The following is a 24,705-nucleotide window of genomic DNA, read 5'->3' as shown; positions in this document are numbered from 1 at the left end:
TGGGAGGCGGATGATCCTCTCTTTGGGTACAGACAATGAGAGCTGATGCCCTGTAGTTTCTACCATGACGCATGTTCAGTCACTGTTGCCACCCTACCATTAGCACTTCCATATTCCTCATATTTGTCATCATCTATTTTTGCTTACCGCTATGTGCCACCACATCTAACTACTGGCGCTCTATTAATTAACTCTTGTATTTGTGTGCTAATTTACAGCCATCCACAGATTTTATCAACAGCCTTAATCCAATCTAAGCTATAAACACCTAGTTACTTCTGCATCTTCACTCTAACTAGCCCTTCCTGGCAACTACCTCACTCTCTAGGCTTGAGGAAATTCTTTTTCACTGTATCTGAAGAAGTGTGTGTACACACAACAGTTCATACCTTGAATTAAACTTTGTGCCACTTGATTCAAACTCTGTTCTTTTGCTTCAGACCAACACGGCCGCCTACCTGACTCTAATTAGATTGTCATTGTATTTATAAGCCAAGGAGAAGAGTTTTTTGGATGCTCAGGAGTCCCTATCCAATAGGCTCCAAGCTGATTAATTATCAAGGGCAGCCTTTATTTTCTGGTATTTGTCCCTGTCAAATCTCTGTCCCTATGACACACATTAGTATTCACACACACCCTGGTCTGCCTGGTCTCTCGGGTTTAAGTGTAACATGACCCTGTGAGGCCTGCATCCTCCTCCTTTCCAGCTGTGCAATTTGAAGGACCCAAACAAAATGCTGGGAATAGCTGAACAAAGGGTCCAATAGATTTAGCCTAGAGGGGGGGAAAGCTGCTATCATCCAGTCTGAGCAGTTTTTCTCACAGTCTGAAGACTATGCTTGTTCCACTGACCCTGGTTCCTGGCTATATGATCTTGTTCTAGGATTCTTCCTTGGACCACCTTGAGGATTCCCAACTTCTAGTGTGGCACTGGCTGTGTCAGCCTGGAACGGCCACTTTGGATGCCGCTGCGCACAACCCTAATACAAACTGTGGAATATTTCTGTTTCTTAAACTTGAAAATATTGTCTCTGTTTTCCCTAGGTCCTTTGCCACATATATAGACTAAAATGTGATAAGTCTTGTGTTGCACCGTGTGTTGCACATTGTGTTGCACCCTGCTTCCCTAAGTGGACAGCAGTGCCACAATATTGCATGGAATCATGCTATCTAATTCTCTTGGCAAAGCCCCAAAGAATCACGTCACTCAGAGAATTACTTTGTTACAATACCCCTGTTTCAAAAGATTTTTCCTAATTTCATGTATTTGCTTCCATCTTAGCAAACATCTTCATCAGTGGTTCTCAACCTGGAGGTCGGGACCCTTTTGGGGGTCGAACGACCCTTTCAGAGGGGTCACGGCAGGGCAAGCAGCTTGGGGGGGGGGTGCCATCCACACAACAGACTTGCAGGGTAGATCAAGATAGAGCTTTTTTCTGCCTGGAGCAATGGAAACGAGCGAGATCGGCATGGTGGGACAAGAGGCAGAACTGAATTGAGAAACCCCAGGAAAAAACCCAATTTATATACAATCATGAACAATGGATCTTCACACCATTGGTCAGTTTCTGTTTAATTTCTGTGAAAGAACACTTGCATAATTTTATGCTTGGGGGTCACTACAACATGAGGAACTGTATTAAAGGGTCGCGGCATTAGGAAGGTTGAGAACCACTGATCTACATGAACTTTTTTTTGCCAGATAAAGGCAGAAACTACATTAATTAAATGTGCAGTATTTTAGCTTAATTTGTTTCCTGCAACCTTTAGCCTACGTTCATCAAACCTTGATTGTGCATTCTCTTGTCTAATTTACCGCTTCTCCCACACACTTATGCAGAGACAAACCTGCACTTAGCATACATACAATATCCACAGTCAAGCACTGCTGACTACTGCAGTGCAGTCTGAATCACAAGGAGACAAAGCTCTAATCAATGGTCTAGGGCTGAGTTGGCAAAAACAACAGCATGCAAAGAACAATAATGTATTGCCAGTTCATGTAAGCAGGAGACGCTTGCCGTGATACAAACACAGCTTTTCCTTTACCGCTATATGCACAATAACGATTGCACAGGATTTTCAGCAGAGAGCTTCAAAGGGCACGTATAATAATAACCCAAGGGTTCATGAAAGAATGGTGAACTCTGTTTGCAAACTGAAAATCCACCTTTGTGCAGCCAGAAAATAATTAAGAATGACAGGCAAAAATAAAACTATTTCTACATGCAGAAGATGAATATTTGAGAGCACAAATGAAAGCCTAATAGGGTGGCATGACAAATTACTAAACTTGTCCAAACCAAGAGTTTACATGAGAGGTTGTGTGGTGTTAATGCTTACTATATCATATTTTCTTGGTGCAGAGATATGCTAGCTCTCCTAACAGTCTTCATAAAACAGAATCATAGAGTTAGAAGGCACCTCCTGGCTCATCTAGTCCAACCCCCTACACTATGCAGGACACTCACATCCCTATCACTCATCCACTGTAACCTGCCACCTCCTTGAACCTTCACAGAATCAGCCTCTCCGTCAGACGGCTATCCAGCCTGTTTAAAAATCTCCAAAGAAAGAGAACCCACCACCTCTCAAGGAAGCCTGTTCCACTGAGAAACCACTCTGTTTCTTCTGGGTGTTTAAACGGAATTTCTTTTGAATTAAATTTCATCCCTCCGAGGACAGATTATGTTAGTTGTTCTGTTAGCATAAGTTACCAGTTATTATCAGTATAAAATGGCTGCTTGCTTGAAGTGCCATCTACAAAATCACATCTTTGTGAATACACACTTGCAGTTCACTGCTGCAGGAGAAATATCCATTCTGGCTATTTCCTTATACATAGAAAGGATCATAGATCAAAACTATGTCTAATTATAGAGAGGAACGACAGCAGAGTAAAATACACCACAAAAGGCGAATGAAAGAGCAACAGTTATAGTTAACACCCTGTTCATCTAAGACATTCTGGAGCTACCTAATTACCAAGCAGGATCTCATCTGATTTGGATGCCTGCAATGGCATGTTCCAGGAACATTAAAAGGCCACTGGTTTGCTTTATAAATCTCTAACATGGTTAAAAAGTTGTGGGTGCAATTTCTTTTGAGAAAGGGCACAAGACAGAGAATGATCTAATAACTGCTTTGATTTTGAAGAGGATGTGGTTTACTGTGGCTTAAGCAACAACAACCTACTTCATCATACATGTTAAGAAGAAGAAGAGTTGGTTCTTGTATGCCGCTTTTCCCTACCCAAAGGAGGCTCAAAGCGGCTTACAGTCACCTTCCCATTCCTCTCCCCACAACAGACACCCTGTGGAGTGGGTGAGGCTGAGAGAGCACTGATATCATTGCCCAGTCAGAACAGTTTTATCAGTGCCGTGGCGAGCCCAAGGTCACCCAGCTGGTTGCATGTGGTGGAGTGCAGAAGCAAACCTGGCATGCCAGATTAGAAGTCCACACTCCTAACCACTACACCAAACTGGCTCTTAAGTGGACTGAAGCAGGACCATACAAGCAAACTGAGTACATTGAAAAAATAAGTCAAGTCTAGTTTCTCTTTGCCATGGTCACTTTACTTCTCTACTTGTTCTTTCTTTTCAGAGACATATGCTTCTCAGTTTTACTCATTATTTTTTCTGAACTGAAAAGGCTGTGCTATTTTTCAAGTGAACCTCAATTAGAAAGCTTGGGGGGGGCTTTACTTTTTGCAGTTAAAACAAACACTCCTTTATTTTTTTCTTTTCATCATTGCAATTATTCAAATTCTATCATGAAAAGAAAGGGAAACATGCTCTCTCTCCCTCAGGTGTAACTTCATTGTTGGGCTTCCAATGGCAGTGACTGGATAGTGTATTTTCTAGTTATGTAAACCGCCACGAGCCTTTGGGAGTGGAGGTCAATAAATTGAAGAAATAAATTGAAGAAATAAATAGTTACTTAAACCGATGATTAGGGAGTCTTCAATATTCCTGGAGTGAATCAGAGAGATATTAAGGAACAACTATCACTAAAGCCTCCCCCTCCCCCTAGAATACAACTGATTCAGAAACACCACTTGAAGCAAGCATTTCAACATTGCTGTTATAAGGTAAAGGTAAAGGTATCCCCTGTGCAAGCACCGAGTCATGTCTGACCCTTGGGGTGACGCCCTCTAGCGTTTTCATGGCAGACTCAATACGGGGTGGTTTGCCAGTGCCTTCCCCAGTCATTACCATTTACCCCCCCAGCAAGCTGGGTACTCATTTTACCAACCTTGGAAGGATGAGTCAACCTTTGCTGTTATAGGTTAATACTATATCTCCCACCTATCCAAATATATTTATTTATTTATTTATTTATTTATTTATCATACTTCTATACCTTATAATGTATACCATATAATGTATACCATATAATGTATGTCATAAAACTACGAACAGTAGAAATGGCCACAGGATCAATACACATGATTTTTCACAAAACATTTCCAAATGTTTAAAGACAACTGGCCTAAGCAAAGTTCCTCTTCAACCAGGTTATCTACAACCCTAACACTCTTTTTAAAAGCTGTCAGAACAATGAAGACAGTTTAAACAACATCAACTAAAAACACTGAGCTACTCACACACACACACACACACACACACACACACACAATTATATATATATAATTGAAAAGAAATATATTTTGTCTTTCGCAACAAGAAAGATCCACTATGTTCAACATCTATCCCAATAAACGGCATGCCTCACCAACAGCTAACAGTATTGCAACTGTAACTTAACAGAGTAATAGGCTTTAAAATCCCATTACCTAAAAGGCATCAGAATTGGAAAAGGCATCACTTACGGGCCGGACTTCACCGTTGGTATTGGTATACTGCCGGGCTAGACCAAAGTCTAACATATAACATTTCCTATAGGTTGAGGGCAGGCGTCCCATGGCAAAGTTGGACTACAGGGAAAAAGCAGAGTATTTTCATGTTAGTAAATTAGAACTCATTCACTTACTATAACACACTCACTATTTACTGCCCTGTTCCAGGCACCAATATTATCACACTTCCTCCATCAGCCATTTCTTACAAAGACTTTTGAAACTACAGTGGCATTCATACATCCACCTGCTTTTCATAAATAAAGACTTAAATAATGACAACAAATTTAAAATGGAACCATTCCCACTGTTTATGCTAGCTGAGGTCTTGCTTATTGTTTTTTCTCATTCCATGCCATCATCCTTCCTGAGAAGGACTTCATATCATATTTTAAGTATTCTTTACAAGCTTGTGATTAATAAACACTGTCTAGGACAGCTTCCTTTTATTGTTAAAGAGAAAGAAAGAAACTGCCTTAGATAGTGTTTAATCAAAACACAACTTTACATACATGACCTATATATGGCCTTTCTTCACCCATGTAGACTGGCATTTACTTGACACACCTTTGGCAACCGGAACTAACTAAAACCAAGCAAAATGCACAAAGCTCCAGCCCACCTCAAGAATGTTGCCTAATGGAGCAAGGTGCAGCTGATGCTAATTGCTTCCTATGTAATAGCAAACCATGCATAAAGAGAAAACCTGGTCATTCTAAAGGAGTAAAAAACAGACTACTTTGCATAATGAAATACCGGAAGTAGAAGAGTTCTTTTTTATACTCTGCTTTTCACTACTAGGAATCTCAAAATAGCTTACAATTGCCTTCCCTTCCTCTCCCCACAACAGACTGGGTTTCACTGAGAGCTCTGACAAAACTGCTCTGTGAGAACAGCTCTAATGGGACTGTGGCTAGCCCAAGGTCACCCAGCTGGCGGCATGTGGAGGAGTGGCGATCAAACGTGGCTCTCCAGATTAGAGGTCGCCCCATTGTTGGCTCTCCCGTTGTTGGGCCTCCAGATGCTGAACTAGATGGACCTCTGGTCTGACCAAGCAGGGCTTTTCTTATGTTCTTAAGAAGCACCCACAGGTCCAAAATCAAGGAACTATTTTAAATGAATAGTTCCAATTTTTATTCTCTTCTTTATCTTTAGAGGCTGAGCATTACCTATTTTAATATGCTACACAGGAAGGCATCAAGTTCCCTTTCAAGGTGGGAAGCCAGATTTTAGCCAGGAAAGGGGTCTGGAACCCAAGAGCCTATAAAACCTCCTGCAGGAGGTTCTCCCTTGTCATGGTAACACATGTCCTCATTGGCTGGCTTCCAATATGGCTTTACACAAGAGAACACCAACAACAGAAAAACCAACACATTAGAAACTTACAGGTTTGATGTCCCGGTGCAGGAATCCTACTGAGTGAATGGCTTCTATGGATTCTAGAATCTGCTTGCCTAATCGGAGGGTTGTGCTCAGTGTAAAGGTTCCCCGTGGCTGGCTTCTTCTGAGGTCTGCTAGATTACGGCCCTGAAACAGATGCATACTAACTTTACAATACTAATATTTAGGCAGACACAACACAGTTACTTCACATAATCTATAGCTCAAGGGAAGTTCTGCTCTGGACTGGCATTTTTAGCACTCCACATACCCATGTACTTAGTACTGACAGGGAGTCACCTAAGCATCCTTTCATGCACATTAGGTTGAGCTCTGGCTACATTAGGAAATGTACCTGTGAGAGAACCCTCAGAAAAACCCATTAAAATGATTTATTCTCAATTTAAATTGCTTAAATTACAGACAAATCAAGACAAACTAATAAGATTTATTTAGGACAAAAGGGCTGGTTTGCACAGAATGAAGAAATTAATGGCATACAAAAAGCGGAAGGGAGAATCACATCTCCAAATCCAGAGGAAGCTGCAAGTGGGCATGGCTCTATGACACATATCTGCAATGTATTTGGAGATGTACATCTCTACTTTACCATGTGTACCTCCTGCAAAGATCACTGATGTACATGTACCAAACATGCCACTGAAAATCTTGCCTTGTCCCAATGACAACGAACTAGGGATGCCAGCCTCCAGGTGAGACCTGTGGATTCCCTTGGAATTACATCTTATTTCCACACTACAGAGATAGTTCCCCTGGGGAAAAATGATGCTTTGGAAGATGGATTCTATGGCACTATATCCCATTGAGGTATTTGTCCTTCACAGGTTCTATCCTCAAATCTCCAGGAGTTTCCCAAACTGGATCTGACAACGCTACCCCACATCCCACACATGTGGCCAAGGGAGACCTTGAAACCCTACAACAAATCTCAAGAGTCATGAAATTAGGCATCTAGTTTACGTGATTGATGTGGCTGAACTGTGGCTGTTGAGATATCCAAATGTAATCCTCAGGGCAAAATTAGATAAGGAAAGACCCACTTTTATTCTTTACATTTATAAGCCACTCTTCCTTATTGACTCAAGGTCATGGGATTTTTTTAATGGATCACCCACAGAACTCCCAAAAACTTAACAGCAGCCACACATACCCCATTCTGTGGGTGACGGCTCTGAAACAGGCATATAGGGTGGTGAACCTGTAGCCCCATGCCATATTCCTAATGCAATTCACCTCATCAGAGCTTTTATTTGCTCTATGTATCAAAGGATACAAGTCCTTTAAATTGAGAAGAAAGCATATTTTAAATGCCTCCACTCTGGCATTGCTCACAGAATGTTTCTATCCCACATTACATATATTCTCAGCAGCTGCATTCCAATCTAAAAAGCATTCTTCACACCACCTGTGAAGAAACTTTGGTCAGCACCACCCCAGAGCATTTCTTTTGAAATACAGTCAAGTGATCAACCACCTTAAGAGACAGAGCAATGACAGTAGTCTGACAGAATATGAAGAGCTGATCCATCTACCTAAAGAAACAAACCTTCTTCGATGATATTAATTGGCAGAGATATGGACTGTAAAATGTTTTAAATTTAATTTAAAATGTATTTTCGTGTTATTTATAACTATATATTACGGTTGACGCTACCCATCCTGAGCCTCTCAAGAAAGGTGGGCTACATGAATAAATATGATTATTATTACCCCTCTGCTGCCCAATCATTTGTCAACCTCTATTTTGCAGAGAACAGAGATTGTGCCATTTCACTGCCCATGCTCAAACAATCCTCGACCTTTCCGTTCCGCTTCCCACAAAAGAGCATTAGCAACTAATGCAGCAAGAGCCAAGTAGTAGTTATTTTGAGAAGCCATTCTTCTCATCCAATAGGCACAACCACTATTTTAATTTCAATTTTTGTTAATGCTTCAATTCTTCAAGCTCATCATGGTGCATGCTGCTGACCGCTGCTATTCCTCTCCAAAAGGTATTCTAGAGTGTCTTCAGTGCCTCCAGATTTCATCTCTACAGCTTTGAAAGTGTCATGTCTTTCTGAAATGTCAACAAAAATTATTCTGTTCTCATTCTCTTTGTTCTAACTACTGCTGCCGCTTCTCATATTCATGGCTCTCTTGGTTCATCTTCTGTTACTAAAGACAGTCCATCAATATCACATTTGTTTCTCAGTCAGCCGTTGCTTTGTCAGTGCTTTGTCTTTTCTATATACTTGTATTTGGAGGTTTGCAAGGAGGAAGGGATGTGGGCTAGAGAGGCATGTATGAAGAATTGCCACAACCAAGTCGATGTAATTTCAACACTTAAAAACTGTACACGATTTCAATTATGCTGTTGTGAGCTGCCCTGAGACCACTTGGAGAGGGGTGGCCAATAAGCCAAAATATAAATAAAATTAAATAAATAAATAGAAATAAACAGGCAAATTCAGAGGATAATGCATCTTGAAAACCCAGTATCCAAGAGTCAAACTTGCAGATATTGGCAGCAGTGCTTTTTCCTCATTTGAACCGGGTACCCACAGAGTTTAGAAGACTGTTTGGTCCAAGCAAATTCAATAAAAAGTGTCATATTTCCTACCTAAGTGTTTCTCCTACAGAACCAAAACATTACAAACAGATTCATTTGTGACAGATGTACTTAGCTAAAGATACCCTGCTTTATCCCAGTCTCCAACAGTCTCCAACTGCAAAAATAGATCCTATTGTATAGAAGCATGTCCTCTGTGTTCCGTAGCAGCCCTCAAGACTCTTGAACACACAAAGCTGGGGGCTAGGGGTACCTCAAGGACAAGCAACACTGTACACTGCAGGCCTCCTCTCTCACCCCTCACTACGACTGCCCCTGATCCCCAGCATTGGCTTTTTGGCAGTTTTAAAGGACTGCTGGGGGAAAGGGCAGGAGGAGAGATGAGCCATTAAAAGCAGTTTCCAATCAGACCTCTGTCCAAGCTTAGAAAAACAGGAAAATAAACTTGCTGACTATGCAGTAATGGCAAAATTAATAATCTATTTGAAAAATGGATTAATAATAAAATTTGAGAAGACAAGCTTAGAATGATAAACAATTTTAAAACTGTATATAAATGTATTGCAGTGCATATAAACATATTCCAATGCAGTAGCAGAATGAATATAACTGTACAAAGGAAGTGGATTTTGAGTAAATATCTTCTATTATTCTGAGACTGTGACTCATGACCTTAAGAGAGAGAGATCTCCAGCCTAATGCTTGCAAGTCCCAGCAACCACTCAGGAGGATTTAAACTCACTGGAGGTGGGGGGTTTTCCTGTCAAAATTGTGTACCTCCATGCATAACTTCAAAGAAATGTGAAGATTAAGAAAAAACAAACTGCAAACACACTTGGATTGGTCTTTGTGAACTTCTGTGGCTTCGTCATTTCTACCTTTTGTGCCTTGTAAAAAGGGTTCAAATGGGACTGGCAAATACTTAAAAACAGGGTAGATTTGGTTCTGTCACAATTGTACAATTGGATTTTTATATATTACCATTATGATTCTATTCTATTCTATGCTTAGGGCTAATCCTGCGTTGAGCAGGGGGTTGGACTAGATGGCCTGTATGGCCCCTTCCAACTCTATGATTCTATGATTCTAATGTAGACATTTTGATCAGAATCATCATTCATCCCAAAAGTCAGAACCCAGAAAAAGAGACAGTGATGCACAAGTGGGCCCGGAGAGAAATATTTCTTCTCATTTCGCATCACAGAGAAGAGATTTTCCTCTTCTTGAGCTCTTGCCCATGTTTCCTGCCTTGCATGTCAGGAAGGGCATGATGGAAAGCCTCCTGAGGTCCCCAAATGGCTCACTTGAGAGGCACCCTTGGTTAACAATCAGAAAAGGCACCCAGTAGATGGCATCAGAACTGGGTGGCTGTGGGCTAACAAAGGAAATTATGGGGAGAAGCAACAGTCCAACAGGTATAAGGCATAGATGTATGCTGTTTGGATCCTTGACCCCCAAATTTTCATGGATGCATGAAACTGCCTCATCAGAACCTTGGTTTATCCATGTCTAGTCAAACTGAAAGTGGCTCTCCAGGGTCTCTGGAAGAGGCCTGTTGCATTGCTTCATACCTGATCCTTTTCATTGGAGGAGATGCTGATGACTGAACCTGGCCCATTCTGCATGCCAAGCAGATGTTCTACCACTGAGCCACAGCCTCTCCCAAAAATCTCAACAAAACACTCAGGTACACTAACTTCTCATCTTCCTTCCAAGCACCTGTTATGGTTCCAATCAGTTTAGTAGCTCCCTGTTGTGGCAAGGTTATGTGGTGCTTGTTCTTATGATTTTTTCACTGTTTGGAGGCAATGGCCAGATCCATGTTCCTCCTTCCAGGTCAGGCAGGCAGGCAGCTGGCTTCTTGCCAGTGCAGGTAAATGGACTGAGTATCAGGCTCCAATGCAACAGACACCAATTAAAATTCTCTTGCTGCCAAGACAAATTACCGTTACCTTGGTTATGCAGGGCCACCAAGAGAAAGGCAATTCAATTTTCTGAACTGCTGTAACAGAAAACAGAAGTGGAACGAACAGACTATCAAAGTTCCCAGAAGACAAACTTGTGCAATTAGAATATCAATGTTCCATTTTCACGTTCATCCTGGCAAGCCATGTAAATTTTTTAATGCTTTAAAATGAACAGTTCAGTTTACAGAAAAACCTACATAATCTATTTGAGAATTTATTTCCTGCTGAACTTGTATAACTCATGATTCCTGTCAATAGACTGGAGAAATCAACATTTCCCTCTTTCTTTTTCAGTTTTCTAGCTTTGAAGAGCCTCTTGTGGCGCAGAGTGGTAAGGCAGCCGCCTGAAAGCTTTGCCCATGAGGTTGGGAGTTCAATCCCAGCAGCCAGCTCAAGGTTGACTCAGCCTTCCATCCTTCCGAGGTCAGTAAAATGAGTACCCAGCTTGCTGGGGGGTAAACGGTAATGACTGGGGAAGGCACTGGCAAACCACCCCGTATTGAGTCTGCCATGAAAATGCTAGAGGGCGTCACCCCAAGGGTCAGACATGACTCGGTGCTTGCACAGGGGATACCTTTACCTTTACCTTTTTAGCTTTGAAAGCTTATACATCTTTTTATATACCTCAGTCCCACTGCATCTGACAGAGGAGTCTATTTGAGCTATCTGTTTTCTATCGAATTTGAGAATTCTTTGAGAACTGACACTGTTATATAAGATAGGGAGCAAATATGATCCACAGATGTCTACAGCTGTTCTCAGAAACCTAAGCCACTAAGATCTGTAGAAACTAGTAGTTATGATTTGTCCATATTATGCTGCAAAGATGTTGTTGTTGTTGTTGTTGGGTGCGAAGTCATGTCCAACCCATAGCGACCCCATGGACAATGATCCTCCAGGCCTTCCTGTCCTCTACCATTCCACGGAGTCCATTTAAGTTTGCACCAACTGCTTCAGTGACTCCATCCAACCACCTAATTCCCTGTAATCCCCCTTCTTCTTTTGCCCTCAATCGCTCCCAGCATTAGGCTCTTTCTCCAGGGAGTCCTTCCTTCTCATGAGGTAGCCAAAGTATTTGAGTTTCATCTTCAGGATCTGGCCTTCTTTTTATTATTATTATTATTATTAAACTTTTATATTGCCGTTCCCTTAGGCTCATGGCGGTTTACATGATAAAAATTACAATAAAACCCATAGTTAAAACCATTAAAGCCAATTCACACTATCAATGTTAGGCAACAGGCAAGCACTAACTAACCCGACTAACCCTGCCAAACCGCCCCACGTTAGCCGGGGGACATCAGGTTGTTAATATGGAAGTGAGGCAATCAGATCACACAGATGAACCCAGGGAGCCCAGATCTAATGTCGGGACTGCCCGCCCTGGCCCCAACCGTATGCCGTTTGCGTCGCCGGCATGCCAGCGGCTGCGGCTCCCTCTCCCCGCCCCTCCAGGCCGCAAGGAAATTGGACGCCAAAGCGGCCGATTAGCTTGCGGCCCAGCAAGCTTCTCTTCCCGCCCCCTCCCAAAGCAAGAAGCTTGCCGGGCCGCAAGCTGATCGGCCGCTTCGGCAGCTGATTTGCTCGCAGCCTGGCGAGCTTCTTGCTGTGGAGGGGGGCGGGAAGAGGGAAGAGGGAGCTGCGGCCCAGCGCAGCCCGGGGGTTGGGGACCTCTGGTATATGCCATTAAATGCCAACCATGCCCTTCTGTTCTCTACATAGGGCAAACAGGTCAAACCCTCTACCAAAGAATATATGGACTCAAACCTTATCTAAGGAATTTCAAGACTGAGAGAACTCAAACTTCATTCTCACATTAGTTTGATAAGTCTTGTATTTGTACACTAATAATTTATTGCCATTCAGAGATCTTATCAACTGCTTAAATCTAATCTCAGCTATAATTCATAGAATCATAGAATAATAGAGTTGGAAGGGACCTCATGGGTCATCTAGTCCAACCCCCTGCACTATACAGGACATTCACATCCTAATCGCTCATCTACTGTAACCTGCCACCCCTTTGCCTTCACAGAATCAGCCTCTCCGTCAGATGGCTATCTAGCCTCTGTTTAAAAATGGAGAACCCACCACCTCCCGAGGAAGCTGCCCTGTTCCACTGAGAAACCGCTCTAACTGTCAGGAACTTCTTTCGGATGTTAAGATGGAATTTCTTTTGAATTAATTTCATCCCATTCGTTCTGGTCTGTCCCTCTGGGGCAAGAGAGAATAATTCTGATCCATCCTCCATATGGCACTCTTTTAAATACTTGAAGATGGTTATCAGATCCCCTCTCAGTCTTCTCCTCTTTAGGCTAAACAGACAAAGCTCCCCCAACATTTTTTCATATGTCTTGGTCTCTAAACCCCTCATCATCTTTGTTGCCCTCCTCTGGACACGTTCCAGTTTGTCAACGTACCTCTTCAACTGGAGTGCCCAAAACTGAACACAGTACTCCAAGTGAGGCCGTACCAGAGCAGAGTAAAGCAGTACCATCACCTCCCGTGATCTGGACACGATACTCCGTTTGATATAGCCCAAAATCCCATTTGCCTTTTTAGCCACTGCGTCACACTGCTGACTCATGTTCAATGTATGGTATAATTGCCTAGTTACTTTACCCAGAGCTTTATTATTGGGGGGAGGGGGGATGAATGCAGTTCTGTCTCTGTTTTCGTTACTTAGAACAGCGGTCCCCAACCTTCTTGTGGTTGGGGACCGCCTCCGGGGGTGGGGGAGAGCCGCCGTACATGCCGCGTGTAAACGCACATGCGCAGTTGTCGCGCTAACGTGCACACGCAGAGTTGCCGTGCATGCGCGTTTTCACCAGCTAGCCGCGGCCTGGCAAGCTTCTCGCTGCGGGGGGGAGGCAGGCACGGCCACCGGCGGCCCAATACTATGGCCTTCGCGGCCGGTACCGGGCTACAGACCGGGGGTTGAGGACCCCCGACTTAGAAAACCACCAGCAGCAGCATAAAGAACCACACATTTTGGCTGGCCTTGACAGACTGACATTATTTTTACACAATGCCTATGGAAATAAGAATCATCTCCAAAGCTTCCAAACCACTTCAACCAAGTCTTGTGTTTGTGTGTGCTTCTGTGTGTGGTTTATTTCTCCTGCCTGGCATTAAATAAGACTCCTGACTATCAATAGCAATGTTGAAGATGTTTTTCAGAAACTATGGGAAAACAAAGAATGCATGGGGACTCACCTGAAGCTGCATAACAACATAATTAAACTTCTCATTCCTTCCACAGCCTATAAATCTGCAAACGTGATCTTTCCCTGAAAGAAATAAAGACAAGTGCTGTGACATGTAATCGATTAATGCCTAATTAATTCATAGCCATGATCATCTTTATGGGCAGTGATTTTCAAATTGTAGTCCAGAGAACTCTAGAGTCTCTCAATAAAAAGATTAGTACAAACGGACACACTTTCATGAAGCATTTGCAAGAGGGTGCTGGGTATACCCCAGAGAAAGACTCAGCTAATGTAAGAAAGAGGACAAAGTCCCCAAAACCTGGCCAGTACCTCTTATGAATTGAGCAAGCATCTTATGCATTTTAATGAGGGGTTTTATTAGGATTTTATGTATGGGAACTGTTTGGAATCCACCACAGGCTGGCTTGTTGGGAGTGGTTGGCAAATAATAATAATAATAATAATAATAATAATAGAACATGTCCTAGAATCTTCTAAAATAGGCATGTATTCCTCAGCAGAGACAATATTAAGTAGGCTTGTACAAAGTAGAACAATTGAAAACTATTGCATTTGAGCACTGGTACATTACAGCTAATACAGGGCCAACATGAAAAGTTAGACCTCATTAACTTTACAGTGGAAGTATGAGAAAACAGTTTTGTACTACATTTATGCTACCAGAAATTGTCTGTTAGAAAGTATTTGCACACAGGTTGGAGTCTTCGTGCCTCATGGATCACATTATTCCCAAACATCCCATGATAATCTATATCAGTTGTGCTTTCCCTCTGAGATACATCATTAGTGTGCACTCAGCAAGGCTCTTTTGCGGGGAGTTGCCCATCAACTCTAAATACCATTCCTACTTGAATTCGCCATAGCCTTTATTTTAAGGGTAATGCACAATCATATTATTATGCTATTTTATTTTCATCTTATTATTTTTAGTCTGCTTTTCTCGCTGGCACTCAAAGTAGACTACACAGAACAAGTCAATACCATCATCAGGGTATCACATTCAATACTCAATGGAATAGGATTTGGGTGTAGAACCAACCAGAAACTTAAAAAAACTACAACAACAGAACTGAAGAAAAGCATAAGTGTTAACATGACACATTAAATGATGGAAGACTAGGATCCAACTTACAGCAAACTATACACAGTAATATAGATCACAGTCCGTAATAATGTGTCCAAGTAACTTTGTGAATCATTTTGCACCATGCCACTTTCTGTTCTGCAAAGAAAAGCCTCCTTGAATAATTCAGTTTTACATAGTTTGTGGAAAACAAGGAGAGCAGGAGCCTTCCTGACCTCCTCAGGTAGACCACTGCACAAATGGAGCCTACAATGGAGCTGTCACCTATATGGGCAGTTGTTGATTCTAACACTCTAAACACTTTAGTACTAAGAACTACTGACATGAACTACAATTTAATTTAAATTAACAATCAATTTTAACATTATGCATTAATAATTGGGGAGAGACCAGTCAGAACTGCTACTCCAAGGATAAGCAGGAAGACGAATGGAGCAGGATGCTTCCCACCATGCATAACAGGAAGTTGAAAATTAGTCCTGCCTCCCAGTTAAAGTGGCGGGAAACACCCCACCGTGGTGTCCTCCTGAATATCAAGGGAGAAAGTCAATATTTTTAATTGAGCCTGGTAAGTGATGGGCAGACAGTGGAGTGCCTGCAGAATGGGAGCAATATGCAAACTCCATATAGTTCCCAATAATAGCCAAGCTATGGCACTCTGTACCAGCTGGGACTTCCAAATTGATTTTAAGGGGAGACCAATGTACACTGCACTACACTAGTCTAAGTGTCAATGGTAACAAATTGTGAGAGCCCCATCATTGCCATGGATGACACTAAGTCTGAACCAGGCAACTCCATGGGAACATCGATAAGGCTAGGGTACTGCAATGCCAGATGGCCAAGCTTCCAATTGAATCCCACCACAGGTCAACACACTTAATTCCTGGGATCACTGATGCAGGGAGCGCTCTGAAGGAGAAAGCCTCCCAGACCAAAATGGCGACTTCTACCCTGTGACCAGGAATGGTGAAAATTCTGGGTGGCCGGTTCTTTCAGGGTGACCATTTCACCCTCCTTCATCCACATCTCAGTCATGCGCACCAGGTCTACCTCATGCTCTTCAAGGTATGCTTACAGAATTGAGATCTTGTTGTTAATTGACCTGATGTTGCACAGCATCAATGTTAGAGACGGGTTATAACCCTTGCCCTCTCCACTTGCATTTCTTGGGATGGGACAGAAATTAGAAAGTGTGATTTTGTACTCTTTCTCTTGTCAAACCTCCTCCCACAGCCATATCTTCTAAACTCCTGGATCATCTAGATCCCCAGTCCCTTCAGGCTCCCATTACTGTCATCTCAATTCTATTAGTTATTATATTTTTATCTTTGATAGCCATCCTTAATCACTATCTAAAATAATCTTTTCCTTCTTCCACTGTTTCCTCTCTCTTGCTAATCTCTACCTAATCCACCCCTTTAATTTAGTTACTAATCTTATTAAATAAATTCCGTGTGTGTGTGTGAGAGAGAGAGTGAGAGTGAGAGAGAGAGAGATCAGCATATTGAAGATCTTGTCGGCATATTGATGACAGCCAAGCCCAAAACAATGAATGATTTGTCTTAATATTAATGATTAGTCTTAACATATTAATTGAAGAGTAGGGGGGATTGGATTGCGCACTGTGTGAACCTATATGATGGGTTCCACACTGATGATGTTATTAGTAAATTGTATTCTAGAAACTTAAACTGGAAAATTGTTTGGTTACACGGGGAAAGCAGATTGACGGACAAGCAGGCAGGAGGCTTCAGAGCTTGCTGTTCCACTACAGAACAGTGCCTGACCTTGCACCATCTCCTAACATAAGCCAGTCTGGGAACCGGTACCGGTCCATGGATCTGTTGGTACTGGGCCATGGCTCCTCCTCATCTTCCTCCCCGGCTGTTGCCTCAGGGGCTGCCCTGCCACTCTGCCGCTGGCTCACCTTTGGTGCTCTCCAGCAGCCGCCATGGCTGGGGCTCCCCATTGGCATGGCACTGTGCAGCTGCTGCTGGCAGCGCCCCCCAGCGGGCAGCGAGATGTCAGGGGCACCGGTGGGAAAGCAAGTGGAGCAGGGGTTCAGGCAGTGGTGATGTCCCTCAGCAAAAGACTACCCCCCCTCAGTAAAATTGTCAAGCGTTGATCGGTCCCTGGTGATAAAAAGGTTGGGGACTACTGCTCTAACAGAAACAACCACAAAAATTAGCACCACCACCACCCCAAGGCCTAGTCTTCTGCATGACCTCTTCCGCATTACCAATTAGGCTCAGATCACCACTTGTTTGTGTGTGTCTTTTTTTCCTGGTTATGCATAAAACTGGACCTGATCTAGGGTGACCCCAGGGCTGGCCCATCTTACCCCCACAGTTGCTCTATAGGTAGGAATCTGCATTTCTTTTTTTTTTGGGACATGGGATACAATGGGTTATTTGTCAAAACTGGGCCATGCATAAGAAAACACAGGCCATCCCCAGTCGGTTCCAAACCCCCACCACCACCCCCAGCATCACTTCTGTCATCTACCCTCACAACTTTTCCTGGACTTAAAAAAAAATGTTCAATTGCATTACAATGTGATTCCAATGTAACAAAATAGCAAAAAAAAAAAAAAACCCTACCCACCATCATGTTTGGTCAGCACCTTTACTTCTTTCTCTTTTTTTCTTTAGAATTCAACTTGGCTTTAGTGAGATTAGGGACAGTGTGTGTGTGGGGGGGGGGGGTGGCATGATAAAACAGCCCAGGTTTTTGTATCCACTTGTTTGTGTTGTTATGGTTTTGCTTTACAATGTGATCATGATTTTAAAATGTTTTAAAATAATTTTGGACTTGGGGGGTACTCAAACACGACAAAATGGTGCTGGAAGATGACTGGGGAGTTTTTGCTACATTATAATGATTGACAAGTAAAAACAGAAAGTGAGAAGTTTTGACTTCCTGTCCCTCAGCTATTGCATGTTTACACAAATCTGGAGGCAAACAGGGGGGAGAGCGGGGCAAGGGCTCCCTGTGCAGTCATGGAAAAAGCTCAGGAAAGTCATCCCGTGGCAAAAAAACAGGGGACGGTGTGGCATAAGAGCTGGGTGAGTGTTCCATGAGGAAGAAGTCTACATGTTATTATCTAGGACTGACTAGGCAGTACTGTTCCGTAGCAGACTTTAAATCTTTGTCAGCCACATCAGAGTCCTTACCTATTGGGATCCATCAGTGGTTTCAAGGAAGCCTTTTCTAATCATGATTTGTCTGACAGAGTAATGCGGGAGAAAAGTGAACTGATGGCCGCAACAAACTGTGCTGATGCATCTACTTATGAGATCAAGTATAAGAGTGCAAGGGATATTGTAAGGATGCAATATGACCCCTCTAATCAGGACCGAATCTCCAAGAGCAGTGTACTTCATATGTCCTATTCCTGCCAACAGCCCCATACACAGAATTCTTATCAAAACATTCTTACATTCTTATATGACTACAATACAAACTTGAATTCCACAATACATAAAAGTGCAATGCTGAGGACAAGACTGAGATCTCTTGACTCCCAGTACTCCCAACAGGCTAAGGTTCACTTCTTTGGGAGAAACCACATAAGTTAGTAGTATAAAACCAATATAATGTTGATGTGTAGATATGCCTTCAGAGACATAGACTTAGCAATATTTTGTACTTTGACTTATTTGTCAAAAGGTTGAACACAAAATGGAACACCGAAGTAAACAGGATGAGAGAACACATTTATTATACAGAGGAAGTTGGTCTCTTACCTTGTAGCTTTTTTAGGACAGCTACTTCCATCTTGAGGACTTGCTTTGGCTGCTGAGCTGACTCTACTTTCAAGGCCACATTCTCACGGGTCAAGAGATCCATTGCCTCATAAATTTCCCCAAAGCCACCACCACCAATCTTCTTCAGCTAGACAGAACACAAAACATCATCACATGGGAAGATCTTATGTGGCTGACTTAGAACTGAAAAGTGCCCTGATAATGCTGAAGGTCAACTCATACAACCAGATTTATTTTGCAGGACTAAAGGAAGAACTCTGCAATGTCACCACAACTCAAGTCAAAAGATTGCTTCTACGGATCTTCAAAGTGTGAATCAAGATGTCCTTGCAAACCTTTCAAAAGTAAAAGTAGGTTGATTTTACCACAACAAGGCATGAAAAATGTAGGCACCGGTTTTATGACTTGAAAATACAAGGAGAATGTTAAAATGTAGATGAAAGAACACAGTCATTATATGCCAGAAAACCCTTTAAGTTACTAGATTTAAGCAGCTTCTTTTCCACTTTTCCCATTAGCTACTTGATTACAACATAACATCATAGATGACCACAGATCTGCCTTCTGAGTGACCATAGATTTTTTACAGCCTTGATATACTAATGTAAAGCATAATTACAGATGTGGTGCTGCACTGGCTTTCACCACAGAAGTTAAACAGTACTCCTGGAAATGAGGTTTGGAGTGACCATAACGATTCAATGTATTAATTGACTAAATTGGCAACTAAACTTATTAGCTTCTAAATTCAGTTGCACATTTGCACCCTACCTGTCTTTGGAACACCTAGCTGCGGTGATCCATGTGATGGTCACCTCCAGGACTGACTTCTGTAACTCAGCTTTCCCTTGTCCTTCACCAGGAAATTGTAGCTGGTACAAAAATGCAGTTGCTAGTGTCCTCACTGGTACACCTTAGAGGACCCATATCCAGCCAATGTGGCAGCAGTTGCATTGGTTGCCAGTTGCAGCCTGGATCAAGGTCAAGGTTTGGGTTTTAACTTTTAAAGCTCTTCATGGTCTGGGAACCACATATCTGAGGGGCTCCCTATCAACATGCTTCCTGCAGGGCCTTATGTGCTAACTTGTTGGTGGTTCCTGGCCCAAGGGAGATGCACCTGGCTTCAACCAGAGCCAGGGCTTTTTTGGTCCTGCCCTCAAACTAATGGAATGAGCTCCCAGAAGAGTTAAGGGCCCCACAGGTGGAATGAGCTCCCAGAAGAACTAAGGGCCCCGCAGGACCTGCAAGACAGAGGTTTTCTACCAGGTCCTTGGTTGAGACCAGAGCAAGGAAGATCTAGGGGGCCTTCCATCTTTAACTACATCCATATAGCAGGCACCCAGACCCCTGAAGTGCTGGGTGGGAGGTCAGGGTGTTAGCTTGCTACCAGTTAGTGTGGGTTTCTATATTGTTTTCCTTTTTATGTAGAGCTTTTATAACTGTATCGGGAAACAAATTGAATGAATGAATGAATGAATGAATGAATGAATGAATGAATGAATTGAATGAATGAATGAATGAATGAATGAATGAATGAATGAATGAATGAATGAATGAATGAATGAATGAATGAATGAATGAATGAATGAATGAAGTGCCTGGGCCATAAATACCTTAGGGAATCTAAGTCCTAAATATCCTTCTGCCCTCCTGTCTAAGATACAAAGCTTGATTAATATTTCATCTTTTGTGCATTAAGAATGGAGGTCACTTTGACATTCTTCAATAATACAACTTTAATCATAACTCTGAACTACAACAAGAACGCATGCAACTGGCAAAATGAAACCCAAACATTTTTCTTATATAACCATTTCCTGCTCAAACTTCCTGTTTGCAGGAATCTTCTATCAACTGTTAACTCTTGATGGATCATACTAAGTTAATACACTATACGCCTCCCCCCCGGTCTATAAAGTCCTGTAAATATTCTGTCCAAATCATAACCCTCAGGGAATGCCACACCCGTCTCAGGGCTTCTGCAGCTGGGGTGTACTGAGCTTATGGCTCTGTAGAACTTCAGTCTCAGATCCCTGCTTTAATTTGGCACCCTCCCACTCCCGTTCCACACCCCAACTGAAACATAACTCCCCCTGAGACCAATTCTTCCAGTGATTCCTCTACTGGAATCTCCCCCTGGAGAGCCAGTTTGGTGTAGTGATTAGGAGTGCGGACTTCTAATCTGGCATGCCAGGTTCGATTCTGCGCTCTCTCACATGCAACTAGCTGGGTGACCTTGGGCTCGCAACGGCCCTGATAAAACTGTTCTGACCGGGCAGTGATATCAGCGCTCTCTCAGCCTCACCCACCCCACAGGGTGTCCTGTTGTGGGGAGAGGAATGGGAAGGTGACTATAAGCCGCTTTGAGCCTCCTTCGGTAGGGAAAAGCGGCATATAAGAACCAACTCTTCTTCTTCTTCTACTGCTGCTGCCTTGGGTTGCCCAGTGCCTCATCTGATCCACATGCCTCTGCAAAAGCCACCCATCCAGCATGATGGCCTGATACGACACTGAGCCAGTTGCCTCTACCTCTGGCAAATCAATTTTTTGCAATTTCCCTCATCCTGAGGCAAATTGGGGCAAAATGCAAGCTAGCCCCTGGACAGCCTGGGGATGCAGGCGACATCATGTGGAGGGGGCTCTAAAACCCGCCAGCAACCAGGGGCAAATTCATCATGTAGAAATGATCCAGGAGAAGAAGTTCAAAAGGTATGAGGATCTCAGGCATAAATGGCTTTTAAAAGTGATAACTTGAATTTTCAGCTGGGCCCAGAAGCAAATAGGTTACCAGAGTAGCTGATGCAGTTTTTGGATTATAAAGTTTTGATGTATTTTGTACCATCTAAAGCTTCAGGTCTATCTTGGAAGGCAGCCCCAAATACAGCCTCATTAGAAATAACTTGTTAAGGCCCTGGGCGACAACTAGTTTACATTAAAACAGTTGAAAAGAGCACAGAGGCAAAAGCCAAGGTTCTGACACCCAGTTCAAAGAGAAACCTGCTGATAAGCACTGACAGCAACTGCTCTTCCCAGTTTTTTCATTTGCATCAAAGTTTGGCAACTGTGAAGTCAAGTGACAGCTCTTAGGGGGCCAGATATTTTCCAGAAATTGCCAACTTCTACACTAAAACCTATACACTGAATTGGAATACACTGAATACACTGAATTGGAAGGTCCTTAATATAAGTTCAAAGTAACGAAAAATATGGCTTTAGATGAAATCTAAATAGCCTGGACAATAATATTGACATGAGTTCCTTCAAATGCATATCAGGAGTCTTCACAAACTCTATATGACTGTAATGGTGTAACAAAAGCAGTAGCTGCAGAATCCACCTAGAACAGGCTAAAAGACAAAAGCTTGAACTCACTAACATGTAGCTAAAAGGTCAACAATAACATGGAAGCAACACAGACAACAGGCAATATTTTAATCTGACTAGCTCCTCCATATCTAGGGTAGCATTATTTACTAGCCAAACATAGCCTACCTACCCAATGGATACTCTTATTATATCTACATATCAAATAGTGACATGTGGCTCCAGACACGTGGCCCTCCCCTCTGCTTTCTGGTGGGCAGGAGATCTGAGAGGCAGTTGGCTGTCCTCCCTCTGCTTCTCCCTCTGTACATTCAGCACTTCCCTGGCTTGCCAAACATTCTAAAGCCACCTTGCACAGAGAGAGCTTTGGAACTTTCAGCAATCAGAAATATGCACACTTTTTTATACCTTATGATAGGTTCAAATTACACATTATAAGGAACTTATAGCAGCCAGTGAGAGCTGCCATTCCTTGTCTCCTTGATATATGAAGATTTCTAAATCTCTCATTCAAATGAATTCTCAAATTGCAGAACAATGTTCAAACTAAAATGATAGACATCCAAACAAAAAATAAAACCTGAATAATTAATATTATGTTACGAACACATGATGTTCTGCTTAGACCTGATTTCCACAGCAGCTATCAGATGTTCCAAAAGTCCCCAAAGCAGGACATAGAGGCTCTGAAGCCTTCCCATTATGTGGGCTTTTAGCAAGTAGCATTCAAAAACATATTGCATCCAAACACACATTTAGTCATCACATTTTTTTAGAATGAAGACAATTACAAGACAATTCAAATAATCTATTATCGTTCCCCCATTGTGAGACAAAAGGATGAGAGGTATCACAAATCTGAACAATACAGAGAACAATGCATTTGGACAGGGTTACTGATACTAAAGGAAGAGTGCATGCATTTATTGAACTTGGTTCAGTGGTGAAATAATTCCAGCTGAGGTAAGTTACATTCAAATGAGCTTTTCATATCTTCTGATAGACTGAGATCAACTAACAATCCCTAAAGACAATTAGTGACATATTTGCACTGAATGGACTGACTGGTTACCAGGATATAGATTCAGACTCCATGGTATATGCTGCTTTCTGGTAAGCTTCAAGCTTTGATTTCGTTGACTAGGTGATGGATATTTTATGGACCAACCCCACATAGGATCATAGTCTTCAGGAGAAGCTATATCTGCTGGAGCTCCATGACTGGATTAGACATATTCAGCTGTAAAAAATAGCCACGCTGGGAGTAATATATGGATTGGACCCATGCATTCTGGAAGGAACAAGGGGTGGACTTTCTCCCACTTCTCCCTGACTGAAAACTTCTCCCATCAACTACATGTTTTACTCGAGAGTCCCAATTCCTTTTGGAGCACAAGACACACACAGAAATACCTTCTATTCACAGAAATTTCCAGTGCATCTAAATGTATAGCAAATGAACATCTCTCCAAGGGATTGCTTTAAAACTTAATCTCCCATGCACAGCAAAACAGACAAATTATTGCCTCTTTTGATACATTACTCAGTCTTCATGTTGTTTCCTATTCTGAAGTGCTTTCCTTGAGAACTATCTATAGAGCTATAGAAAAAGGACAATCTAAAGTATGCTGACAGGTTCCTATTCCACCTACAAAATACCCAGATATTTTCATGCCTAATATTACATGAACACTTCAAAATATCATATACTTGCAATAAGTCAGTTAATATAAACAAACCCTTTCTATATTTACATGGAAACATTAATTTTAACTTTTTTTTTAAAAGTGGCTTTAAAATCATGCAATGTCAATAGTCAAGAAGAAGAAGAAGAAGAAAAGTTGGTTCTTATATGCCGCTTTTCCCTACCCGAAGGAGGCTCAAAGCGGCTTACAGTCGCCTTCCCATTCCTCTCCCCACAACAGACATCCTGTGGGATAGGTCAGGATGAGAGAGCCCTGATATCACTGCTCGGTCAGAACAGTTTTATCAGTGCTGTGGCGAGCCCAAGGTCACCCAGCTGGCTGCATGTGGGGGAGTGCAGAATCGAACCTGGCATGCCAGATTAGAAGTCCGCACTCCTAACCACTACACCAAACTGGCTCTCAAGTAAACAAGGAAGACACCGAGCACTACCAGATCTTCAGAAACAAACATGCAGTATGTTGGGGCATTCCAACTGGCCCACATGAGAGAAAACTGCAATGCCTCCATAGTGTGTTCCATAATATAACGACTGTCTTGATATTTTTTGCAAAGATGGGAGTAGTTACAAAGTGGTGGTCCCAGAGCTAGCTTCCTAAGGATATTCCTCATTAAGTTGCTGGGGTTGCCAATATGATATAGGCCTGGCGATTCTGCACAAATGATGGCACTTGTAGCAGAGCTGTTTTTAGACTATCCCTTCAAGCTCCAGGAAGGAGAAAATTGGCAGTTTTAATCCACCCTCATGGAAAAACAATAAAACTTCATCGAAAATAAACAGAACACTCCCTTCCAGACATACTAGTCTTATTTGAGCAG

The 24,705-nt window shown here is 42.4% G+C and overlaps 1 protein-coding gene across 3 annotated transcripts in view; it reads right to left on the bottom strand.

The window, feature by feature from the left end:
• The window catches only part of TTBK1 (tau tubulin kinase 1), a 131,554-nt gene that overhangs the window by 79,001 nt on the left and 27,848 nt on the right, over nt 1–24,705 (bottom strand). For all 3 annotated transcript variants that reach the window (XM_077336848.1, XM_077336839.1, XM_077336854.1), the window contains exons 3-6: nt 18,838–18,985; nt 13,991–14,064; nt 6,245–6,385; nt 4,832–4,936 (exon numbers count right to left, since the gene is read on the bottom strand). In XM_077336848.1, the coding sequence (XP_077192963.1) occupies nt 4,832–4,936; nt 6,245–6,385; nt 13,991–14,064; nt 18,838–18,985 (468 nt within the window). The remainder of the gene's footprint in view (nt 1–4,831; nt 4,937–6,244; nt 6,386–13,990; nt 14,065–18,837; nt 18,986–24,705) is intronic.

The sequence above is a fragment of the Paroedura picta genome, chromosome 1, assembly GCF_049243985.1.
Source record: "Paroedura picta isolate Pp20150507F chromosome 1, Ppicta_v3.0, whole genome shotgun sequence".
In the NCBI taxonomy this organism is placed as follows: Eukaryota; Metazoa; Chordata; class Lepidosauria; order Squamata; family Gekkonidae; genus Paroedura; species Paroedura picta.
This window is presented reverse-complemented; position numbering and strand designations above follow the sequence as displayed.